Source organism: Anser brachyrhynchus, assembly GCF_964034855.1.
Source record: "Anser brachyrhynchus genome assembly, chromosome: 1".
NCBI classification, from domain to species: Eukaryota; Metazoa; Chordata; class Aves; order Anseriformes; family Anatidae; genus Anser; species Anser brachyrhynchus.
Window position 1 is genome coordinate 7927135 of NC_137694.1, and position 21978 is coordinate 7949112.

A 21978-nucleotide genomic window follows, 5' to 3' on the forward strand; every position below is an offset into this window, starting at 1 on the left:
GGTTGCCCAGGGAGGTGGTGGAGTCACCGTCCCTGGGGGTGTTCAGGAAAAGGTTGGACGTGGTGCTTGGGGACATGGTTTAGTGGGTGACATTGGTGGTAGGGGGTGGTTGGACCAGGTGATCTTGGAGGGCTTTTCCAACCCTAATGATTCTGTGATTCTATGAAAGCAGCATGGGCAGCAGGGCAGGGAGGGGACTGTCCCCCTCTGCTCTGCTCTCGTCAGACCCCACCTGGAGCCTGCGTTCAGCTCTGGGGCCCAGCACAAGGACAGGGATGTATCAGAGCGAGTCCAGAGGAGGCCACGAGGATGATCAGAGGCTGCAGCCCCTCTGCTGTGGAGCCAGGCTGAGGGAGCTGGGGGTGTTCAGCCTGGAGAAGAGAAGGCTCCGGGGAGACCTCCCAGCGGCCTGCCAGGGCCTGAAGGGGCTGCAGCAGAGCTGGGGAGGGACTCTGTGTCAGGGGGTGTGGTGGTAGGACAAGAGGAGTGGCTTTAAACTAAAAGAGGCGAGATTTCAATTAGCTATAAGGAGGAAATCCTTCCCTCAGAGGGCGGTGAGGCCCTGGCCCAGGCTGCCCAGAGGAGCTGTGGCTGCCCCATCCCTGGCAGTGCCCAAGGCCAGGCTGGATGGGGCTTTGGGCAGCCTGGGCTGGGGGGAGGTGTCCCTGCCATGGCAGGGGGTGGCACTGGGGGGGCTTTGAGGTCCCTTCCAACCCCAACCATCCTGGGATTCTGTAAATGTTCTTGTTTTGAACTTGATGGTAGCAGCTTGTTTTTTATTTTCAGGCAACAGAGCCTGATTCAGTTTCAAAAAAATCACTAAGCAAATGGGGCAGATCTTTTTATCAGTTGTTCATTTCTGTCAGGTAGCAAAGAGGACACAGAGGATCTCCTAAGCTTTGAAATGTGGTGGATTCATGAGTTGTGTATCATCCTTGTGATGTCGGCAGGGTTTGCTGCTGGCGCTCTGGCTGCAGGAGTGGGACCACACCAAACGCATTAAAGTGCAGCGGGTGGAATAGGGCTTGCTGCCAAATTGATCTTTTTGCTGAGCTTGCACTTGTAGGAAGAGGACTTCAGGTTGAAAAGGACGTCTGGTTTCCAGGCCAATTCCCTTCTCACACCTCATATTGCTTCTCGTAAATCAAACTCCATCCTTAAAGCAATCTGGTTATCTGCTCCCGCAGTTCCACCTAAGAGGCTGTCCTAAGCTTCCCTCCTTCGATTGACTGAAATCTCCCAGTCTGAACACGGTACTACAGGTACATCACTCATAGCCATTTGTTTCTGTGCCAGCATAAACCATTAGCTTAAACATTTTATCTCATTCCCTAGCATTTATTCCTTCCTGCGCTGTGTAATAAAAAACACAGTATCCCTTCTTGGCCTCTCTTTTGCCAGGCTAACCAAGCTGAGCTTTTCCATCCTTCCATGTAGGACAGACCCTGCCTTATCACCCATCCTACCACTGAGCTCCTCTCTGACCTGTTGCAGAACGGAGTAGTCTGTCCTGAGTTTGAGTGACAAAAATGATGCCAAGACTCCAGATGGAAACTCACTGGTAGCTTATTCGGTGGCGTAAATCACTCCTTTTTCCTGTGGAAATTCCTCACCTAGGATCTCAGCAGCCTCTGCCTCTGTTATACTACGTCAGCTCATGAATATCATATGACTGACACAGAAATCTTTTTCCTCCTTTTCCACTTATGACAGACAAATCTCAGCGTGGGGCAGAAATCCCTGTTAGTCCCTAAACGAATGATGAGTCTTGATACGCCCGCGCTGCTCTCGCTGCTGTTATTCCTGTACAGCTCTCAATAAACAATCTCTCAAAGAAACTTTTGAATCTTAGCTTGTGTTTTTCCCTTCCCTGCGGACTCTTGCTACAAAGAGTCATTCATCTCCAGCCTCCGGAGGAATTCAGCTGCATCGTGCCCTGACAGAGAGAAGGAAACTCGTGAACAGGACCACGTGCACGAACCAGAGGTCTCGCTGAGATAACTGCTGCCACGGACTAGGATCTCGTGGAAAACCAGACCGGCTCCCACGGGACATTTGTCACCTAATGATCCAAACGTGTCCTATTGAGGAGGTCCCAGCTCAACAAGACGCAGCATTTGCCAAGCAAGTGTCACCCAGAGGCAGAAATGCAATCTATTGAGCTGTTTGTGCCATGAAACCAGATGCTCGGCTGAGTCAGCTGCTAAATCTGCTGTGTGCTCTTGGATCCGATGCATTAATGGCTCGGTCCGATTTGCACTCATCAGATGAGGGTTGCTGCCTCCTAACGGAACGTGTCACCTCCATTTGATACACAAGGTCCAGGTGGGAGATGCAGACTGGTTGAGAAGACATGTAGCATTTAAAAAAATGAGATATCCCAGCAAACCATGGGCTGAGTAACTCTCCTCTTCTGACAGCAGCATGGACACCTGAGCACTTTTTGCCCTTCAGGGTGTGTTTGGCTTGTCCCAGGGTTATGTGACAGCTCACAGGAGCACCAGCTATCACAAACCGCCCCTGTGACTTTGCTGCTGCTCCTGTAGGCACCATAGCACTGGCTCACTGGGACTGTGATCCATCTCTGCAGACCACAGACTACAGCATCCTGGAGGTCAACCTAGTGGGTGTTATCTACTGGCATTTGATAAGAGAAAATATTGTTCTAGAGATCTAAAGATGAAGTCCAGTCTTCTTACTCCTGATCAGTCTAAGAGATCGCCTTCTTACCAAAATCTTAGAGCTTCACATGCTGGCGGCACTGATGATGGGTAAGGAAGGAAACAATAGAAAGGGAGTTTTTGTTGATTTATGTCCTAGAGGGACATAAATCAGTTTGGGTGAGGGGCCCAAAACTGAACACAATATTTGAGGTGTGGTACTGAGCTGTGTAAGTGAAGCCAATGGTGAACACCAGGTAAATGGTTTTACTGGTCTTACGGGAACCAGCTATTGTAGGGTGTGTTTGAGTGCCATTGGTTGGTGGCTTCATCTGATCTATTAATGCTTTACATGGACAAGTAATAGTTTGTGTTTTCATCAGGTTATGGCTGTATTTTGCATCTGTTCTTAATTATTGGTGATTAGTCAATAGCTGTTGAAGATGGTTGTGTCCATTTTGAGCTGTAACTCCAAGCATAAATGCAGTATGTGATGCAGGGGACTTCCATGGTCCCTCTCCTCCAGCCAGACCCGACACAAACCTCGGTATTTATCTGGGCAGAGCCAGAGGGTGCTCAGGAATACATGAAATTGCTGGAAAATCAGTGAAAACCCAACTGCGACATTTCCGTAGGTCAAGAGCACTTGCATGTCGGTAGGAAACACCTCTCACCCCGTGGGATTTTTCTTCTGAGTGGATCAAGATGACATGAAGAGTCTCTCCATGTGTCCTGGAGATCCTCCGTCACCAAGCAGCGAGCATGGGAGCAAACGCCGGAGGGTTACGGGAGGTGTTTCTGACTTTCCATCCAACACTTCAGCTCAGGGAAAAGTCAAGCTCAAGACAAAGCGAAGGAGGAAGCTTGGTAATTTTCTGTCCTTGCTTGAATTCAGTATCATTCAGCTTTGAAGTTGCGGTGCTTTGGTCTTCAAGCGCGTTGACCACGAGAGGCTGAGTGGAGATCAAGTGGCGCCGGGCCCCTGTGTACACAGCACGAGCCCCGGGGCCAAGCAGCACCGGCACCACTTTCACCTCTGTGGCTGAAATGTTTCGCAAGAAAAGTGGCTGCTTTCATGGCTCGCTTGCTCGAGAGCTTCTCCGAGCAGGGGCCAGTGGTTAAAGGGAGACCTTGGATGGAGGGGTGAGCAGCAACAGGGCCCCCAACCAAATGATAACACGGCATTTGTGGCTTTGTCGTTTCTTTCAGGTCTTTTATTTAGTGTCTTTCAAAGCCCCTGGGAGGTCTTGGAGATGACAGCAGGTAGTAGTGGGGAAACAAGGTCGGGAGGAAACAAAAGGGCCAATTTCAATGAAAAAAGTTAAATCTGTCCTGGGAGCCTCAACATCTACTGCATGTTAATCGCTTTATTTTTGTCCTAAAATGCATTTGGAGAAATGTGGCCATGATGGTCCGGGGATATCCAAGAGGAGACTTGTTTTGTGAGACCAACTGATGTAGTTACAAAAAAATAAGTAATAAAAATAATCGGGCTTTCGTGCACACAAACCCGTCTTCAGCTGTGAAAAGGCAGCTGCCAGCTAGCAGCCAAGTGGAGGCCGGGAATGTCTGCACCGGGTGTCACTTGGCAAGCACGGGCAAAAACCTTGGCTAAGGGATAGAGCAAAAATATTCCCTTGTCACAAATCTCAGCTCCAGGAGTAATCACTGCATTCATCTACTTCATGTGCTTAACGCGGGCGGATAGAGAGACCCTGCAAGCTCATTTTTGAGCTCTGCCGGCATCAGATGTCTAAAAAAAACACAGCAACAGCAATAATAAAAAATGAATCTGTTGAAATCATGGTATCAGCTTCAATAATGAGATTCGCTAAAATAACGCGACTTTCTTCAAGAGTCAGCTCGGTGACCTTCACCTGCCTCCTGCCGCTGAGCCGCGCAAGTTTCCCTCCGCATCACAAGCCAGAAACTTTCAGGAAAAAAAAATGAAATGGAATAAAGTAGAATAGAGTAAAATATAGAGTAGAGTAGAGTAGAGTAGAGTAGAGTAGAGTAGAGTAGAGTAGAGTAGAGTAGAGTAGAGTAGAGTAGAGTAGAGTAGAGTAGAGAAGAGGGGAAGGGAAGGGAAGGGAAGGGAAGGGAAGGGAAGGGAAGGGAAGGGAAGGGAAGGGAAGGGAAGGGAAGGGAAGGGAAGGGAAGGGAAGGGAAGGGAAGGGAAGGGAAGGGAAGGGAAGGGAAGGGAAGGGAAGGGAAGGGAAGGGAAGGGAAGGGAAGGGAAGGGAAGGGAAGGGAAGGGAAGGGAAGGGAAGGGAAGGGAAGGGAAGGGAAGGGAAGGGAATAAAGTAAAATGAAATAGGATAAAACCACAGAATCCCAGAATGGCTGAGGTTGGAAGGGACCTCTGAAGATCACCCCGGCCGAGCAGGATCACCTAGAGCACATTGCGCAGGATGGCATCCAGGTGGGTTTTGAATATTTCCAGAGAAGGAGACCCCAGAACCTCTCTGGGCAACCTGTCCCAGTGCTCCATCACCCTCACAGTAGAGAAGTACCCCCTCATATTGAGCCGGAACCTCCTGTGCTTCAGTTCGTGCCCGTTGCCTCTCGTCCTGTCACTGGGCACAACTGAGAAGGGACCGGCTCCATTCTCTCGACACCCTCCCCTCAGATATTTATACACAGTGATGATATCTCCCCTCAGCCTTCTCTTTTCCAGGCTAACCAGGCCCAGCTCTCTCAGCCTGTCCCCATACGACAGGTGCTCCAGGTGAAATGAAACGGAGCAAAATCATAAAATCACAGAATATCCCGAGCTGGAAGGATCCCATAAGGATCATCGAGTCCAGCTCCTGGCCCCACACAGGCCTGCCCAAAAATGCAGACCGCGTGACAAGAGCACAGCCCAAACGCTTCTGGAACGCCGACGGGCTTGGTGCCCTGACCGCGTCCCTGGGGAGCCTGTCCCAGTGCGCGACGTTTTCGTAAAATGAAGTAATGAAAGGACAAGAAATAACTAAATAAAATGAAATAATGAAATGAAATGAAGTAGAATGAAATGAAATGAAGTAAATAAATAAATAAATAAATAAAAAAATAAAATAAAATGAAATAATGAAATGAAATAAAGTAGAATGAAATAAAGTAAAATAAATAAAATAAAATAAAATAAAATAAAATAAAATAATGAAGTAGAATGAAATGAAATAAAATAAAAAAACTAAAATAAATAAAATGAAATGAAATAAAATGAAGTGAAATAAAATGAAATGAAATGAAAATGAAATGGAATAATGAAATGAAATGAAATAACGAAACGAAAATCAACAGAATGAAATACAATGAAATAAAATAAAATGAAATAAAATGGAATTCGGAATTACGGAATATTGGAATACAATAAAATAAATAAATAAATGATGAAACAAAATGGAATGAAATAAGATGGAATAAAATGGAATGAAATAAAATGGAATAAAATAATAAAATAAAATGGAATAAAATAAAATGGAATAAAATAAAATGGAATAAAATAAAATGGAATAAAATAAAATGGAATAAAATGGAATAAAATAAAATGGAATAAAATGGAATAAAATGGAATAAAATAAAATAAAATAAAATAAAATAAAATAAAATAAAATAAAATAAAATAAAATAAAATAAAATAAAATAAAATAAAATAAAATAAAATAAAATAAAACCAACCCAACCAAACCAAACCACCCCGAAGCAGCGGCACAAGCTCCCCTCCCTCCCTCCTTGTGCCCCCCCCCCCCCCGGTGTGCGCGCAGCGGCCGGGCGGGGCCGGGCGGCGCAGCCCCCCCTGCAGAGGGGCCGTACCGTACCGAGCCGTACCGTACCGAGCCGTACCGTACCGAGCCGTACCGTACCGAGCCGTACCGAGCCGGGCCGAGCCGTTCCGCCCCGTGCCGAGCCGAGCCGGGAGCTGCGGGCCCGCCGGTGGCGGTGGCGGCGCGGCGCGGAGCGGAGCGGGGCGCAGCATGAGGCCGCGGCCCCCCCCGCACCATGGAGGGCTTCGCCGCCCGCACCTACGGCACCGGCGGGCCGGACAGCCGGCCGCTCTTCGGGGAGACCTCGGCCAGGGTAAGGGGGTCTGCTGGGGGGGGGCACCCCGAAAACGGAGGAGGGACACCCGCCCCCCCCCCGAGGTGGGAAGCAGCCCCCCGGGGGGGGGGGAGAAGGGCGGAGGGAGGGGTCCCCAGCGGTGCCCCCCCCCCGCTCTGTCTGCGAGAGCAGCCCCCCCCCAGGTCCCTACCCGATGGAAAGAAGCTGCCCGAGACCTGGGAGAGAAATAAAGCAGGGGAACAAACGAGGAAAATCCGCAGGATAAGAAAGAATCGACCCCCCCCCCCCCCCCACCTTCCTCCCGGGACAACAGCAAAGCTGCCCCCAAAGGGAAAAAAAAAAAAAACAAACAAAAAAGCAAAACCGAAAAACAACCCAAAAACCAAAAAACCCAAACCTAAGACATCCCAAAATCCTAAAAGAAAAAACACCCTTTGAATGACCAGAATTATAAATAAATAAATAAACCCCACGGCCCCCCTCCTAATTAGTCCCTGAAATCAAAAATACAAATATGTCCTGCCCAATATCCCCCCCCCCCGAGAAATAAAGCAAAAACCACAGCTCCAAAACAATCCCCCAAAGCCAGACCCATCCTCCAAATAAAAGAGGAGCTCCCCAACTCCCCCCCTTAAAAAAAAACCCCAAACTTCCACATAACGCCCCCCAAGCACCCTCCGGTGCCCCAGCCCCGATGGGGAGCAGCAGCTCCGGGTGCGGGGAGCCCCAAGGTTTGGGGAAGGGGTTTGGCCCCCCCCTCCCCGGGGCCGTGACCCCATTGAGCTGCATTTTACCCATTTTTTGGGGTGTTTGCTGGGGGGGGCTCCCTTTGGTGCCCTCCCCCCGTCGATCCGGGGTGCACTGCGGTGGGTGACGTGCGGCGGCGCCGGCTCCGCAGGTGTCAATCCCCTGTAATCCCCCCAAAGCCTCCCAGCTTTGGGGTGGGGGCCGGGAGCTGGGGCACGGGGGTGTTTATGGGGTCAGACTCCCTCCTAAATCCCCAAAATCCGGGGTGCAGGTGGTTCCTGGATCGGGTTCGAGCCCCGTTACGAGAGCACAGCCGGCGATGTGCGTCTGTCTGGGGGGATGCAGGGTGAAATGATATGGGGTTGTTCCTGGGGGGGTGCAAAATGGGACCCCTGCTGGGGGCTTGGGACCTGCAAGGGGATGAACGAGGGGTGAGGGGAGCTGTATGGGGTGGCTGGCTCACAGCTGAGGGATTCGGGGAAGCCAAAAATGGGGTTTGGGGAAGCTGCCATAACCAGGCAGGTCCTGGGGTCTCGGTGGCGCCACCGGAGCCTGGCAGCAGGACTGGGCTGTGCAGGTCCTCTGCCAAACCCCAAAATCTCCATCCCCCGTCCAGCCTTCGATCCTGGACTTGTGCGGCTCCCCTTCTTTGATCCCTTTGCTCCCCTTCTCTCTGCGGTTGCAGCTCTGCTTGCACCAGGTAGCGGAAAATAAGAAATATTGCACATCGGTTCACGAGCTCGGACGTAGATCCAGCATCCTGCACGGCACCCCACGCCCATCCCATGGGGCCCCACTGATTTTTATTCATGTATTTGTTGGGGGAAGCCTGTTGTAGGGGACAGGCAGCGAGTGGTCTCTCGGTGGCAGAGGGACAAAGGCTCCCTGTGCGGCGCTGAATGGTTCCTTCGGGATTTCCCGGGGGTTGCTTAGGAACAAACGCCGGAGAGGTCCGGAGCTGGGAATGTTCTGTCTCAAAACCAGCGAACTTTGCCTCAAAATGGGAGCGGGTCTGGAGGGAGAAGCGCACGGGCACGGTGCTGTTGGAGGTGGCGGGGCACCGATCTGCTTTTTGGCACGGGGTGGCCTTAGCCATGGGATGAGGCTGGGGGCTTCTCAGCTGGCCGGTGGGGTGGGAAGGACCACGGAGATGTGCCGAAAGGGGTTTGGGACCTTTAGGCATCCTGACAGTGCCCAAATTAACCAGGCAGCTTCAGAAGGGAGGCAAAACCCTTCCCTCTGCCCCGCTTTTCTCCCTGAGCCGCCTCTTCTTCTCACCTTCTTGCGCTCTCCTGGTCCCCAAGCTGGTGGTTTGGGGCTGAAGCCAGCCTGTGGGGTCGGGATGTGTAGCCTGGGAGGAGGAGCGCAGTGAGGCGGTGTTATCCTGATGTTATCCTGACGGGGAGACGTAAATTCAGCTGCAGTTACCATGGCTGCAGCTGTGGCAGGAGGCAGAGCGACACGAAGGCACCGGCGGTAAAGTGGCGAAGGCACCGAGCATCCCAGCTGCGGGATTTCTCAAGGAAGAAGCTAAAAGCAGGAGCTGCTCGGGCTCCTCCGTGACGGGAACGTTTAAATACAGCCGGGTGGATGCTCTCGGAGAGGCGGAGAGGCACAAAACGGGAGCGAGGAGCTGGTGAGGATGTCTCCGAGTCTTGGAGCGGTCAGTGGGGCCGTGAGCTTGTCCCCTGTAGGGTGTGGGGTAACACTGTCTGCAGTCCCGTGCCGTTTGACCTGGCACTGAGGCGTCCCCTGTGGCTGCGATGTGCTGGAGCCGCGCTGCGATTGCCTCCGACCATCTGGAGTTGCTGATGGAAGGCACAAAATGTGAGGTGTCACCCTCCGGGGACCCAAGCCCGTTCCCCCATCCTCCCCAAGGCCCTCAGGTCTCTTTGGGGCCGTGTCCGCGCAGCCAGGAGCTTGTTCCTCACAGCGATGAACCCCGGTGGGTGCCGTGCCGAGGGGGGTCCCTGCGGCACCTGTAATAATAAGGTGATGCTCGACCTGGAAAAATAATTCCCCGGGTTGGCTGTGCGGCAGCGGGTGGTCCCGCTCGTAGGGCACCACGCGTCGCAGCCCCTGTGTGAGCACCTCCCGGGCAGGAGCACGCTCCAGGACACGGCCCGGAGGTGAAAGGCTCCGTCATCCCCAATCCCCTTAACCGTCTCGGCCTCTTGCTCGCCTATTTTTAACCTTTTCGCTGCGCTAAGCCGCCCGGAGCTGAAGCGTCAGCGGGGAACACAGCCTCTCCCTCGCTGCTTTGCCGAGCCTGGGATTGCGGGATCGGGGGCTGTAATCTCCCGATCCTGAAATAATACCTCGCTCTGCCCGGCAACGCGTTTGGAAAAAAATTCAGCGCCCCTGGGTTTAAGTGCGGGGAAAGCCCTGACCCGCGGGGACCTGCAAAAGCGCTGCGAAGCTGCTCCGCCGCCGGCATCCGGACCCGGCTTGTCTGCTGCCCAGTTTGCCCCCCTGCCAGGTCTGGGGTTAATTCAGAGACATTTAACCCCAAAATTTAATACCGTTCCTGTACGGTATTTCCTGTCCTCGGGTGTGTGGTTGCGTAGCCGTCCCTCCCGGCCTCTCTGCGGTGATTTTACACTCCTTAGGTCGGTCACACGGGATGGCCATTTGTTGCTGCTCCGCAGCCTCCTCAGCTCCATCTCCCCTCCCTCTGCGTTTGCAAAGCTCTCCCCCCGTGGCAGCACGACCCAGCTGCCGACCTCCTGCCGCCTCTTTTGTCAGCAGGGAGCTGAGCCCAAGTGCAAACTCCATCCCCCCCTCTGTAAAATCGGCTTTGTGGGCTCGGCAGAGCAAGAGCAGAGCGAAACCATCGGCCTCTCCTAGACCAGAGCTACCGCTGGGGTCGGGGACCCCCCTGGCTTCAGTTCGGTGCAGAACTCACAGCCAACCTCGTTCGGACTAGCTCAGGTGGAAGAGCCCAGCTGCAGGAGTCCCGGTGTGCTCGCAGGGAGGCGGTGATGCTGCATTTCGTCCTGTTTATTGCTTCTGCTAACCTGGTCCGGGTTCGTTTCTTAAAGCTCCTTTTTTTGGACTCTGCGGTGGTTTTCTTGGTGGCTCCCAAGGTGCAGGAGCACAAATGGTCTGGTTTTATGTGGAGGAACAAACCCCTTGGAGGGTTTCCCAGGCTAAGCTCAGCTCTCACCCGGTGCTTCCTCCGCCACCGACTGCTCCTGCCTTCCTCCCGTGTCCTGCTCCGCTGGGAGCTCTCTGCCCTGTCCGTTGGTGACGGCGGGGACACTGGGGAGGGGGAGATGCTGCTCCTTGCCAGCAGCCCACAGGTTCCCACCTAAGACAGCATCAAGCTGCTCCCCCTTAGGCACTGAGGCTAAACCAGGCTTTTTTTTTTTGGTAACAGGGGTCCTCGGTGATTCAGTTCTCTAGGTGTGGTAGGTTATTGCATGTTTTTTTTTTTTTCCCCTCACGTGTGTGTGTAATTCTCCTCTCTCCTCAGGACAGAATCATCAATCTAGTCGTCGGCGGCTTGACGTCCTTGCTGCTCGTGGTAAGTGCCCCGCGTCCCAGCCCGTGTTTCGTGCCTCGCGCAGGCGACGAGGTGGAAACCAGAGCTGGTGGTGGAAACCACAGTTCCTCCCAGCAGTGGACAGCAAACCTTCACCGACTGAAGTGGTTTGGGGTCCGGGTGGTAACCTCGGGGCCTGTCTTTTGAAATTCTGACAGCAGGGGAAGGGGAGCGCCTTCCCTCAAGCCATTTGAGCTCCTGCCGTGATTTAAGATCTGGCTGTTGCGTGTGCAACAAAAAGCCCCGCACGGCTGGGCAGGTTGGCCTTCCTGGCAGACCGTGAGGCCGGCTGCGCTGCCTCCATTCGGCCAGGGCTGGCTGTGCTCCCAGAAAACCCATCCGTGAGTTTTCGAGTGAAAGTGTCCATCAGATGCTTACGGCTCGGTCGCAACACAGCTTGTTGAACGTGTGCCACCGTGATGTTACAGGGCTGATTACATTGAGCGACCCTAAGCGACGAGGACAGGAGCTTATATCCGTGCTGTGCCAACGTACCGAGGGTGGACAAAGCGCTTAACCCAGGAGATTTGCTTTGCTTCTCTTTACATCCCTCTATTTACGTATAGATTGATAGAGGCTTTTCCAAAGAAGTCGCTTGTCACTTGCTCTCGAGCTCTGCCTTCCCCACACTTTCCGGACGAGCCAAAGACCACCACAGACGGAGGATCAGCTCTGGGCTCTGAAGCTCCCGCTGAAGCTGATGGTCACGAGATTGGCAAGGGTCTGAGGAGAAACCGGCAGGCAGCTGTGGTGCTCCAGCGGTCACGGGGGGCCTCTCATCTTCACAGACCTGGAGGATGGAGAGAGCAAATCGTTCACCTGTGTTTTCCCCCATACAGGTCACCCTCATCAGTGCTTTTGTCTTCCCGCAACTACCTCCAAAACCCGTGAACGTGTTTTTCGCTTTCTGCATCTCCCTGTGTTGCATTTCTGCTGGCATACTTGTAAGTACCACCCTGCCGACTGGATGAAATACGAGTAAAATCTGACTTACGGGGTGCCTTCTTTACTCCCCTAGAGCCTGCCAGCCCATATAAACTCCAGCTCCAGGTCCGCCTGCGCAACAACCTGATGTGTTTGCAGGTGGCTGTTTCCTCAGCGCTGAATTTCTCCTCCCAGAAAGGGAAGAGGAGCTGGAGGGAGCGGAGCAGGGGCAGGCACTTTCAGACATTACCTTTCCCCTTAAATTTTAAGCTCTTTGCATGGGTCAGAAACTTCAGTAGGCCTCATTTTTTTTTTGTAGCTGTACGACTAGTTATCCTTTTACAATCAGCTTATTGTCAGGTTTATTTTAGTGTTTGCACAACAAGCTTACTGCTGCTAATTAGCAGCTGCTTGAGGAAGAGTGCAGGCATAATCTGTAATTAACATTGTGAAACTTTGGCGGCAGTTATCTTTGTGAGACTTCAGGAGTGTCATTGCAACATCAGGAATAATTTATACTCCGCAACAACATGCATTGTGGTATTTACCTTGAACCACACGCTGCTTGGCCCTAAATGGCCAGCTGTATTTATATGGCCTTGAGACCAGCTTGCAGTTTTTGTCGAGGAGTCTCACTGTGACTCATTTGGTAGGCAAATCCCTAACAGTTTGTATTCTGCAAGGCCACTGCAGGGGAAAGAGGGGAAGGACGCAGAGATACGTAACCACGTCAGTGATAAAGGTGAGCAGTTTTGGCACTGCGGAGTGCAGCGTACTACGCCAACTGCTGCTGAGCAGCACAGCTGTGATGCAGGGCTCGTGACCTCTGCGGCAGGCACCTGTGGCCTCCTGCAGAGACGAGCTAGGACCGGAGAGCAGAGCAGCGGGATGGGGAACGCAGACACAGGCTGCACTGCAGAGGTGGCGGAGCAAAAGGCTCGAAGTGGTGGGGCCGGGCAGGCGCCTGCAGAAGGCACTGACCTTTGAGGTTCAGGGGACGAGACGCGGTGCCAGGGAGCTACAGCAGGCGGGTTTTCATCTGGGTGACAGCTTGAGGCTGAGAGAGAAAGCAATCAAACAGTACAAGAGCAGAGGGCGGCTTCTGAACAGCTGCAGCATCCTGAGGGTTGGTCCCGAGCACAGGAAAAAGGAAGAGGCAGGTAACAGTATCGAGTGCCTCCTCCCTCTGCTGTAGCTTCTCCTACTCGGAGCTCCTTCTGCAGCCGTAATCTGGGGAGGTTCCCGCACTGAGGCCCTGTCCCTCGCTGCTGGGTAAGCTGGGAAGCTGCTCTGCGACGCCTGGTCAGTGGCTGGCTCTGGCTCCGTGGCTGGTTGTCTCTGCAAGACAGATGGTGTAGGGTGAAATGCTGCTTTTGTCCCATTTATCCTCAAAGAGCTGGCTGTAGCCAGGTTTGAGCATCAAAAAAACACACTTCAGGAAAGCTGACCACGTGTGTCTTAGCCAACCCGGCACCCTAATTTCACTGACAGCCATGTTTTGGGGGGAGCCACCTTGCCAAATTCTTGTTGGTGTATTCCACAAGTATGTTCAGACATAGATGATATTTCTTAACTGTTAAGAAAATTTGCTGGACTCTGTTCTTAGTCTTCTCTAGCCAGAGCTAGGTTGTTCAAAAAAAATAATAAATCCAGCTTTAGAAATTGCCAGTTCAGTTACTATAGAAAGTTTCCTAAGAAGAAATATCTGGCATTTTTAAGTAATACAAACTCATTCTTTCTTCTAGATCTACTGGTATCGACAAGGAGACCTGGAACCTAAATTCAGGAACCTGATTTACTATATATTATTTTCTATCGCCATGCTATGTGTATGTGCCAACCTGTACTTCCATGAAGTGGGTAAATGATGGACAGTGGGAATGCCCAGCACCGACATTACTGGACCGGACTGCTTTCAGCTCAGCTCTCAGCTCTACCTGAGCCGTTGAAGTGAAGACGATCAGCCTGAGAGGAAAGAAATGGGTTGTGCAAGGATCAATCAGTACATGATTTTCATGTAAATGTATATGTAATGTCCCCTCTTGTCGGGGAGAATTATTGCCATAAGATGTGACATTCTGCTTTTTTCTGAAGAGCTACTGTTGCACTTAATGAACATTCCAGTTGTACTGACGTTTCAGAATGGCACAAGCTTTTTCATTTTGGAAAAAAAACCTGCATTTTTTATTACTGTACAAATAAACTGCAGCATTGCAAGGATCTGTAGCAGTATAAATAAATGGCATCTTACAGTTACATAAGACAAATACTCTTTATTTTGTTTAAACTGAATATACAATTATTTCTGTTCCCTAGGCAACCATTTGAAACTACAACTTGTTTTTCACATTAACAAAACCACAGACTGAAAAAGACCAACTCTTGATTATGAAGAGCTAATTACAGAAATAAATAAAATAATTTATACACGAGTCTTTAATTTCTATAGCTTTTTCTTTCAATCCCTAGCTAACAGGCTGCTGCTCAGCCTAGTGTCTGTTTCAGTCCTTGAATGTAGGAAGTAATCGGCTTCCTCTGCCTCCAGGCCCTGTGCCCAAATTCTCACAGAGCTTTCTCCAAGACTTTGCCACCTCCTCACCACCCCCCATCCTGTAACTTGCTGCATAAATCACCTCCAGAGAGGTGGCTGGTAGTGTCATGTAAACAGCGAGAGACAAATGTTCCAGCCTGCTCACAACCACCTTCAAAAGAGTTTAGGGACAAGCTGGTGGGTTCCAGCAGCTTCCCTTTCCCTACAGGCCTTCCCTTTTTATTCAGCTTACTGTAGTGATGAAGGGGAAAAAAAAATAAATCAGATTTTCCAAAAGTGATCTTTCTGAGCTCTATCCGTTGCCAGCAACGGACTGCTCAGGAACAAGCAGACCAGGCCAACCCGGTAAGCATCTGTCTCGAGTCCTGTGCCGTAGATGTACTGATAAAGCAGATGAGATGGGAACGCAGACCATCGCTTTATGCTGCTGCCCACGCTCCCTGAAGTCTTTGATGGAATACATTTCTTCCTGAAATGTAACAGTCTTGCTCCATGTATTACAAAAGTCAGTTAAGTGCAGAAATTCTCACCCATTCTTCATGAAACGTGTGCAAACTAGTTCTCGCTGCAGCACTAAGAGGCTACGGTCCACAATCCTTGACTTCTGTCCAGTTTTCAGGGTGTGCAGTTGAGCACACTATTAAAAAGTCAACTCAGAACTGACCACGTGGATCCTAGCAATGAGCAATCCAACAGGGCTTCTTTCAAACACTGAAACACCCTGGCTGAAACGTCGCACATCAGGCTTCGGTTGGCTGCTCTGTAACCCTTCACAAATGAGGTAAAATAGCCTGAGCAGGAAAAGTGCACTGTAGTCATCTCAAACTGTAAGGTTCTGTTTAAAGACATGGACTGACTGCTTTCTTTGGAAACGTGGCACAGGGTTGCAACTGATTTCACAACGTGAACGTGGTCGATACAAAATGGACGCGACTGCTGCTTCTCTCAGTGACAGCTCACTAAATCTTCAACATCCTTTGAATCTTCCGAGTCAGGACTGCCCAGTGATGAGCCAATGATGTGTGACCCATCTCCGTGATGCTGTAGGATAGGATCTGTCAGGAAACGCCGTACATTAGAACTCATTATTTACTGGTCCATTATAACATGATATATAAAACACACGAGACAAATGCAGTCTGAGCTTTGAAACAATTTTAAGGAATGTTACTCCATTAAACTAGTCAGTTTTCAAGTTCAGTTTTCAAGGGGAGCCACGACTAACCTCGATGCAACCAGTGTGACTCATGTTTGGATTCCCCAAGTATTACTGTATCAGGCCCAAGGCTGATCCTCAGATGGCTCTGCAAGTAGATCCTTCCTCCAGAAAGGAGGATTTGTTAGCTGCAGCACTGGGAGAACGCATCTATGCTGCTTCCAAGCCTAAGATGACTCTTGGCATGGGGAAGCGTGGCAAAGCTAGCAAGCCCCTCCAGGTGAGTGCTGTGCAAACACCCCAAAGCGCCCAGCCCCTCACCATGAGAGCTTATCGAGTGGTTAACTGCGTTTCTGATGCCTCTGTTTTTCTCCCAAATGAGAAACCAATTTCATTCCAGCACAGGTATGAAGAAAACACGCACTAAACAGAGTTACTCATTAGCCTGTGTGTACTAATTCAAGGCTCAAGGGCAATGGGAACAGCTCAGTTAAGTCATGAAGCAGCTGCTGTTCGGCTTTTCCCACGAGGTTGAGATTTTCTTCAACTTCTACTGAAGTAAGTGGGGTAATCAACGTGGTTAAAGATTCACAGCAATAATTTGGAAAATAATTCAAGAGAAAGCAAGGATCGTTGTTTAAAAGAACTCAAAAGTGCTATACTGATTTGGCAAACGCTAGCTCCAGCATCAAATATACATACCTGTTAGAGTTGTTAGGGGCAACACCGATTCACTGTCTATATCATCTGATGTCTGGATAAAACCATGGGAGGAAGGAACAATTAGCACAGTTTCATCATCTATCGTAGGCTGGTCAACTTGTTCTTCTATCGTTGGAGAACCCAGGTCCTGCACGACACGGAAGGACAGGACATGAGAGTGCATTTTTGGTAGCAAGAACAGAAAAACCTGCTTTGGCCAGCAATACTTCATAATAAGTAGACTGCCTGGATGAATTTTATCTCATTAGATTGAAATGTCAACATCTGAGCTAATTACTTCACATAAGATACATTTCATCCTAGAGTGGGCACCTAAAATGAGGTAAGAGGAATTCCACCCTGTGAACAGTACAGGACATGGGGAGAAGAAATGAGAGATTGCATGGTGGTGATAAAATGTTCCTCTGTAAGTCAAATATTCTGTCTATAAACAGGAATAATCTTTTCCACTACCTGCTGCCTAGATGTTCTGAGACTGAAGCAATACCTTTACAGTTTCCCAGCTCCACAAATGTGATAATTTTACCTGAACTTAATAACTTAGTTTCACAACTCCTGCTTCTGTGACACGTTTTTACAGCTCAGAAGACCAATTTTAATTGCTGTGCCTCATCCTGTAACTTGCTGGCAGTAGGGTGGCTCCAAATTTTCTTGGACAAACCTCATTACATCAAAAAATTAGCAACATACCGATTCCTTCCAGTTGTCAATATCCCTGCCCTCTTCTAAATCCCACAGCTGCTGCCTATTCCCTGGCTTTTGTAGTGCTAGCACTGAAAAGGAAGTAATAAACCTGGCTTACTCAGTGGCACAGCACACTCAGGTGGGCTCCTGGTTCTGCACATGCAGTGAAAAGACATCCTGGTTAACACTGCCAGAATAACCACAGATATTTGGATCTTGTGTTTAACATGTGTAAGGTTCGTTCAAGCTTCAGGAATTACTGATGCAGAATGATAGCAAATGTAGCTATCGGTGTGAAGGTACAGGGATTTATCCCTCTTTTCAGAGTGGGCAAGAAATGTTTGAGAGAGGTAACACCCCCACTCCGTTCAAGAAAATCTTGAAGTTTCAGTTAGTTTTAGGAAAACTTGTTTCCCTACATAGTTTCCACAATGTTTTTGCAAAGGCAGCTTGCAGAAAACCCTTTCCCTGGTGCAGCTGAAGAGGAGCTGACTACCTGTGCTGCAGCTTAGCGATTTAAACTCACTCCAAACGTGTAGCCGTTCATGCAAGGCACAGTATGCCTGACCTGCAACAGCAGCTTTGTGCAGAGAACACAGCTGAACCTGCCCACAATAAGCAGCATGGCTTAGAACTGAGAAAAGGAGGTGTGAAAAAACCGAACACGCCATTGTGACAAATGGGCACCCTTCCCAGTCAGAAATAACAAAACCCTGCAGCACAGCTGCTTACTTCCCACCACCCATACCCACACTGACAATATAATACTTGCAAGTGCATAAAAATAACACTGGCTCAGAGAAAGCAATGTTTAGGCACGTCTTTCTAGAGTAACTTTTCATTTAGAAACTCACTAACAGTCTCTGTTTCCTGGAATTTAAGCACACACATCAAACTTGAATGTGAATTAGAATTACAAACTCAGTTTACTCTTCTGTATATGAAGATTAGTACTTCTTGACACCCTGCTAGCCATAAATGATTCCTATGAAATTCAATTAAGAACTATGCTTTTTGCAGAAATTTACCAATTCCAACTTGAGAAGCTGCATTTTTAAACTGAGAGAAGAAAGCTGATGGACTGCCTCAACTGCTGAGTATTTTTATCACAACCATTTCAACTACGAGATAAAAAAGAAAATCCCCAGCTTTGGATGTATTCAGGAGCCAAACACTTGTGTAGTAGCAGACTGTGGAGGCATACAGTGATCCTCCTCTTAGTAAGAGCATAATGGATACACAGTGTCTGTTTACTTTTGCAAAGACAAAGTCTAACAAAGTCCAAACATATTAACAACGGATTTTTCAACACGGATATAAAGCAGAATTACAGCAACGGTAAAGCACACTGTTTTTGGAGAACAGGAGGTAGTATTCAAATCTAATTCATCTCTTTCCCCAGTCTAACCTAATCAAACTTCTAGAGAAAGGCATTTTCTACCCACTAAGTAGAGTTATGTTCATTTTATTATCTCTGTTTTCTTTGCCTTATTCATTATGATGGTTTCAGCAAATGAAAGATGGAGGAATTTAGTATAAACACTCCAAATGCACAAAATCATTTGGATAAGTTTGTTTCTGCATCTGAGGTGCTGAAGCTGAATAAAATTGAGGCCAGGAAGATAGATGACTTAAATGCTTCCAGTCCCATTTAACAGACACTTAACTGGGAGTACACTGTTTAATAGAAGCCCTCAAAGTGGAAACTGTGGTGAACCTAGAAATACATTATTAGATTCACAGAGCAACAGTTGCATATTCTATCTCACCTCCACTGCTCAGCAGACTATCTACCTGTACAGTAATTTCATCACACAATTAACAGCCTGGTTGAAGGTAACAGCATCAAAAGACAGCTGCTCTGTGCTACCAATACCACCACTTTCCACAGCCATCACTCAAAAGTACCCTGAGTAGAGAAGCAGCTCCACAGCTAGGGAGGGATTCGGTGCCCAAGACGAAATCAAATCTGAGCCTGAGTTCCAAATTAAATCCTACCTGTTTCACATCCATAACATATTAGCAAAGCTCAAAGGCAGAGGATCTGAAAAAAATGCTCTTGGAACTACGATATGCATTAAATCACTGACATTCATATGAATAGCTTAACATAAAGGTCAAAGATGCAATGAAATCATTCTCCATACAGAGAGAGGGAAAAGGGTCAGGTATCATGCAGTCCCTTACCTCAGTGACATAGGTGCTGGGTAAATCAGAGTGAGAATCCTCTTCTGGTTTCAGGCTGGCACCTGAAATCTCCTCTTCAGTTCTTACCATAACTCCATCCATCAGCTCACTCCGATCCCTGCTGCTGAATTTTGAGGCATCGCCTTCACTGTAGGCTGACTGCTCTTCATCGCTGAGCTTGGGCTGATGGATGTCGTCTGGGAAGCTGTTTGTTTCTAGGGTGTCAGGAGGATCTGTCAGGTCAGCTGGCTGAATGTCTGAATCAACAGTAAGCTCTGCCTGAGTGACAGAGGAGGAGACGTCTTCAGCAGCAACAGTGCGGATTATGACACTTGGTGTGTGGCACTGTACTGTGACATTGTCACCTGTATTTAACAAGTGTTCTGGCTGTAAGCAGTATGTGCAAAAAAAAAGGAGAAACAAACAAACAAAAAACAACTTAGAGACTTTTTTCCTCCAAGTATCTTCCTATCTTTCAGCAAACAGAAGCAAAGGAATTAAAAGCGCTAAGTACAACTTTGAGGTCTATGTGTGTAGTGTGTCAACCCAGATCATCTGCTGACCTTGTGGTAACTGTTCTGTAATTCACAAATGAAGTACATACATAGTATGAAACAGAGGCAACTGTTCAGGTGAGGATTGCCCTGGATTCAGAAGATTAGAGCTTTTTTTCCCCCCTTTTGCATCACATTTGTTATTCAGACTTCAGTTTCCTCCCCTTTCCCACCCTCTAACAAAGACTAGTACTGCACTGTAGGTTTTGTGAGCATCGGTATTTGCTCATGAAGACATCAGGAAATTTGTATTTTGTTTTGCTGGGACAAGCCACTAGATGGAGACATCCTGTTCTGCCACAGTAAGAACTAACCACGCTAAGTTTTCAAACAACTTGAAGATAGTGTTTAAGAACAATATAAAAAAAAGAAATGCTCACATTTCAGCAATTTAAGCAAAGTAATGCTGTTATGACTTAACTGCTTTACAAATTTAACATGCAAAATAGAGGCAGGCCCCTGTACTATTACGTTCCCCTCCCCGCCACTGTCCAAACTTCAGTCATTTCACTGCTCTAAATACATACAGATAAGGCATGAACTATGATCTGTTCTGGGGAGGCTGGAGCAGCAGCAGCTGTCAGGGTCATGGTAGGACTAGTGGTCAGCGTTAAAGGCAGGCCTTGGCTTGAGCTCGTCTGTAGTAAGTACGTGCCTGGTGTTCCAGTAGGCTGGAGGTGGAAAGACTGCAGAAGACAACACAAGTTTAATAGCCAAATATGCTGACTTCCTGGGCTGCACTCAGAGCATGCTTATTTACAGCAACTAGCCCCACTGTAATTCCCCTGGAAAAAAACAAACAGAACCCCAGTGCCGACTGCTCTGATTCCTGTAGTGCACTCAAGAAGGAGACACAAACTTGTCTACAGCTTTAGGCTACTGAGACATCTACTAAGGCTAACAGACTGTATGTATTATGCTGTACAACAGCACGAAAGAAATGAACAAATTCAATTTATTCTTAACATTGAGACGAAAGACAAAATATACTATGAATTGTAGTACAACGGAACTAAAAGGATCTTTACGTGCTGGGAACTGTCTCTGTTATGTCAGATTTCAACAAAACACAAGCACAAAATAAAACTTTATAGCACTAAAGCATTGAGACAGATGTAAAGCATTTGACTATAACACTCACATTTGACTTCACACCCCTAGCAAGTCACATTTTTTGGAAATACATTTTGCTTTGAACTTCTCAGTTTTAGGTCTGTTAAATTCCTCTCTCCATTCGATTTTTTTTTTTTAAATGCCCAGTTCCACAGTCTAAGATGTAGCTGTGCTTAAGACAAAAACCACAGTGACAAGCACCAGTTCTCTCTTACTTACTGGAAGAATCTCAAAGGTCTGTAGTGTTCCACTGTTTAATGTTATGGTCTCGGAGTCAACAGTGGCAGCAGGGGAATCTGTTGAGGCTGCAAAAGGAAGAAAAAAGAAAGGTTAATTGTGTAAACCAAAGTGCTTCAGCCCTGCAGAGAGCAAACCACTGTAATTGCTACACAGCAGGGTATTGTTAATTCCAGTAATATAAAAAAGAAAACCAACTGCAATCCTAATGACAAGTTATTCTAATTGGTACTTAAGATACAATACTATGTAAAGGCTCCAAAGGAGAAAAAGCAAAGAGTAAAGTTACCTGACATCATCTAATTACTTAAGATGTATAATGAAATTTGTATGGGGTTCTGGTGCAACAATATCCTTTAGATTATTATTTTTTTACATGCTGTCATGGTGTCAGGTTTAATATTGCTATGATTCCCATGGATTAATTACTTGTTCTCTCTTTTTTTTTTTTAAACCTTTCCTGCCCTCCACAGTATGTCAACCACTGCTGAAACATCAGATGCTCCCTCCCCAAGGTATTTGCTTATCTTGTGTGTTGTGGCTGAAGGGTATAAAAGCTGGAAGTATTCCTATCAGAGGTAATTATTTAGGTAATTATTTCCATTCATGTTAGAAATAGCTACGAGAACCACTAAAGATAGTTTAAGTATCAGACATTTCAAGATCACCGGGTGCAAAAAGGTCATACACAAGGCTTAAAAAAAACATCAAAACATCAGAACCATAATGATTATTTTTACTTATTCTTGAAAAAACTCAGAAGTTCCAGAAAGCAGGAGGCAAATTAATATTAGTAATGCCATACATATTGGAAAGGCAAAAGACCTACATAACGACAACAAAGCTACAAG

The 21978-nt window shown here is 48.1% G+C and overlaps 2 protein-coding genes across 7 annotated transcripts in view; one reads left to right on the forward strand and one right to left on the reverse strand.

The window, feature by feature from the left end:
- The first annotated feature begins 6429 nt into the window (after nucleotides 1-6429).
- Nucleotides 6430-14174, forward strand: TMEM243 (transmembrane protein 243). Its single transcript, XM_080555619.1, has 4 exons — nucleotides 6430-6725; nucleotides 10930-10980; nucleotides 11838-11942; nucleotides 13668-14174. Exons 1-4 carry the CDS (start codon nucleotides 6648-6650, stop codon nucleotides 13788-13790), a joined length of 357 nt encoding a protein of 118 aa, XP_080411745.1. The 5' UTR covers nucleotides 6430-6647; the 3' UTR covers nucleotides 13791-14174.
- A 6-nt stretch (nucleotides 14175-14180) lies between these two features.
- The window catches only part of DMTF1 (cyclin D binding myb like transcription factor 1), a 29507-nt gene continuing 21709 nt past the window's right edge, over nucleotides 14181-21978 (reverse strand). For all 6 annotated transcript variants that reach the window (XM_080555404.1, XM_080555403.1, XM_080555400.1 and 3 more), the window contains 5 exons: nucleotides 21110-21195; nucleotides 20305-20463; nucleotides 19224-19610; nucleotides 16332-16479; nucleotides 14181-15528 (listed from right to left, as the gene is read on the reverse strand). In XM_080555404.1, the coding sequence (XP_080411530.1) occupies nucleotides 15419-15528; nucleotides 16332-16479; nucleotides 19224-19610; nucleotides 20305-20463; nucleotides 21110-21195 (890 nt within the window). In that variant the 3' untranslated portion in view covers nucleotides 14181-15418. The remainder of the gene's footprint in view (nucleotides 15529-16331; nucleotides 16480-19223; nucleotides 19611-20304; nucleotides 20464-21109; nucleotides 21196-21978) is intronic.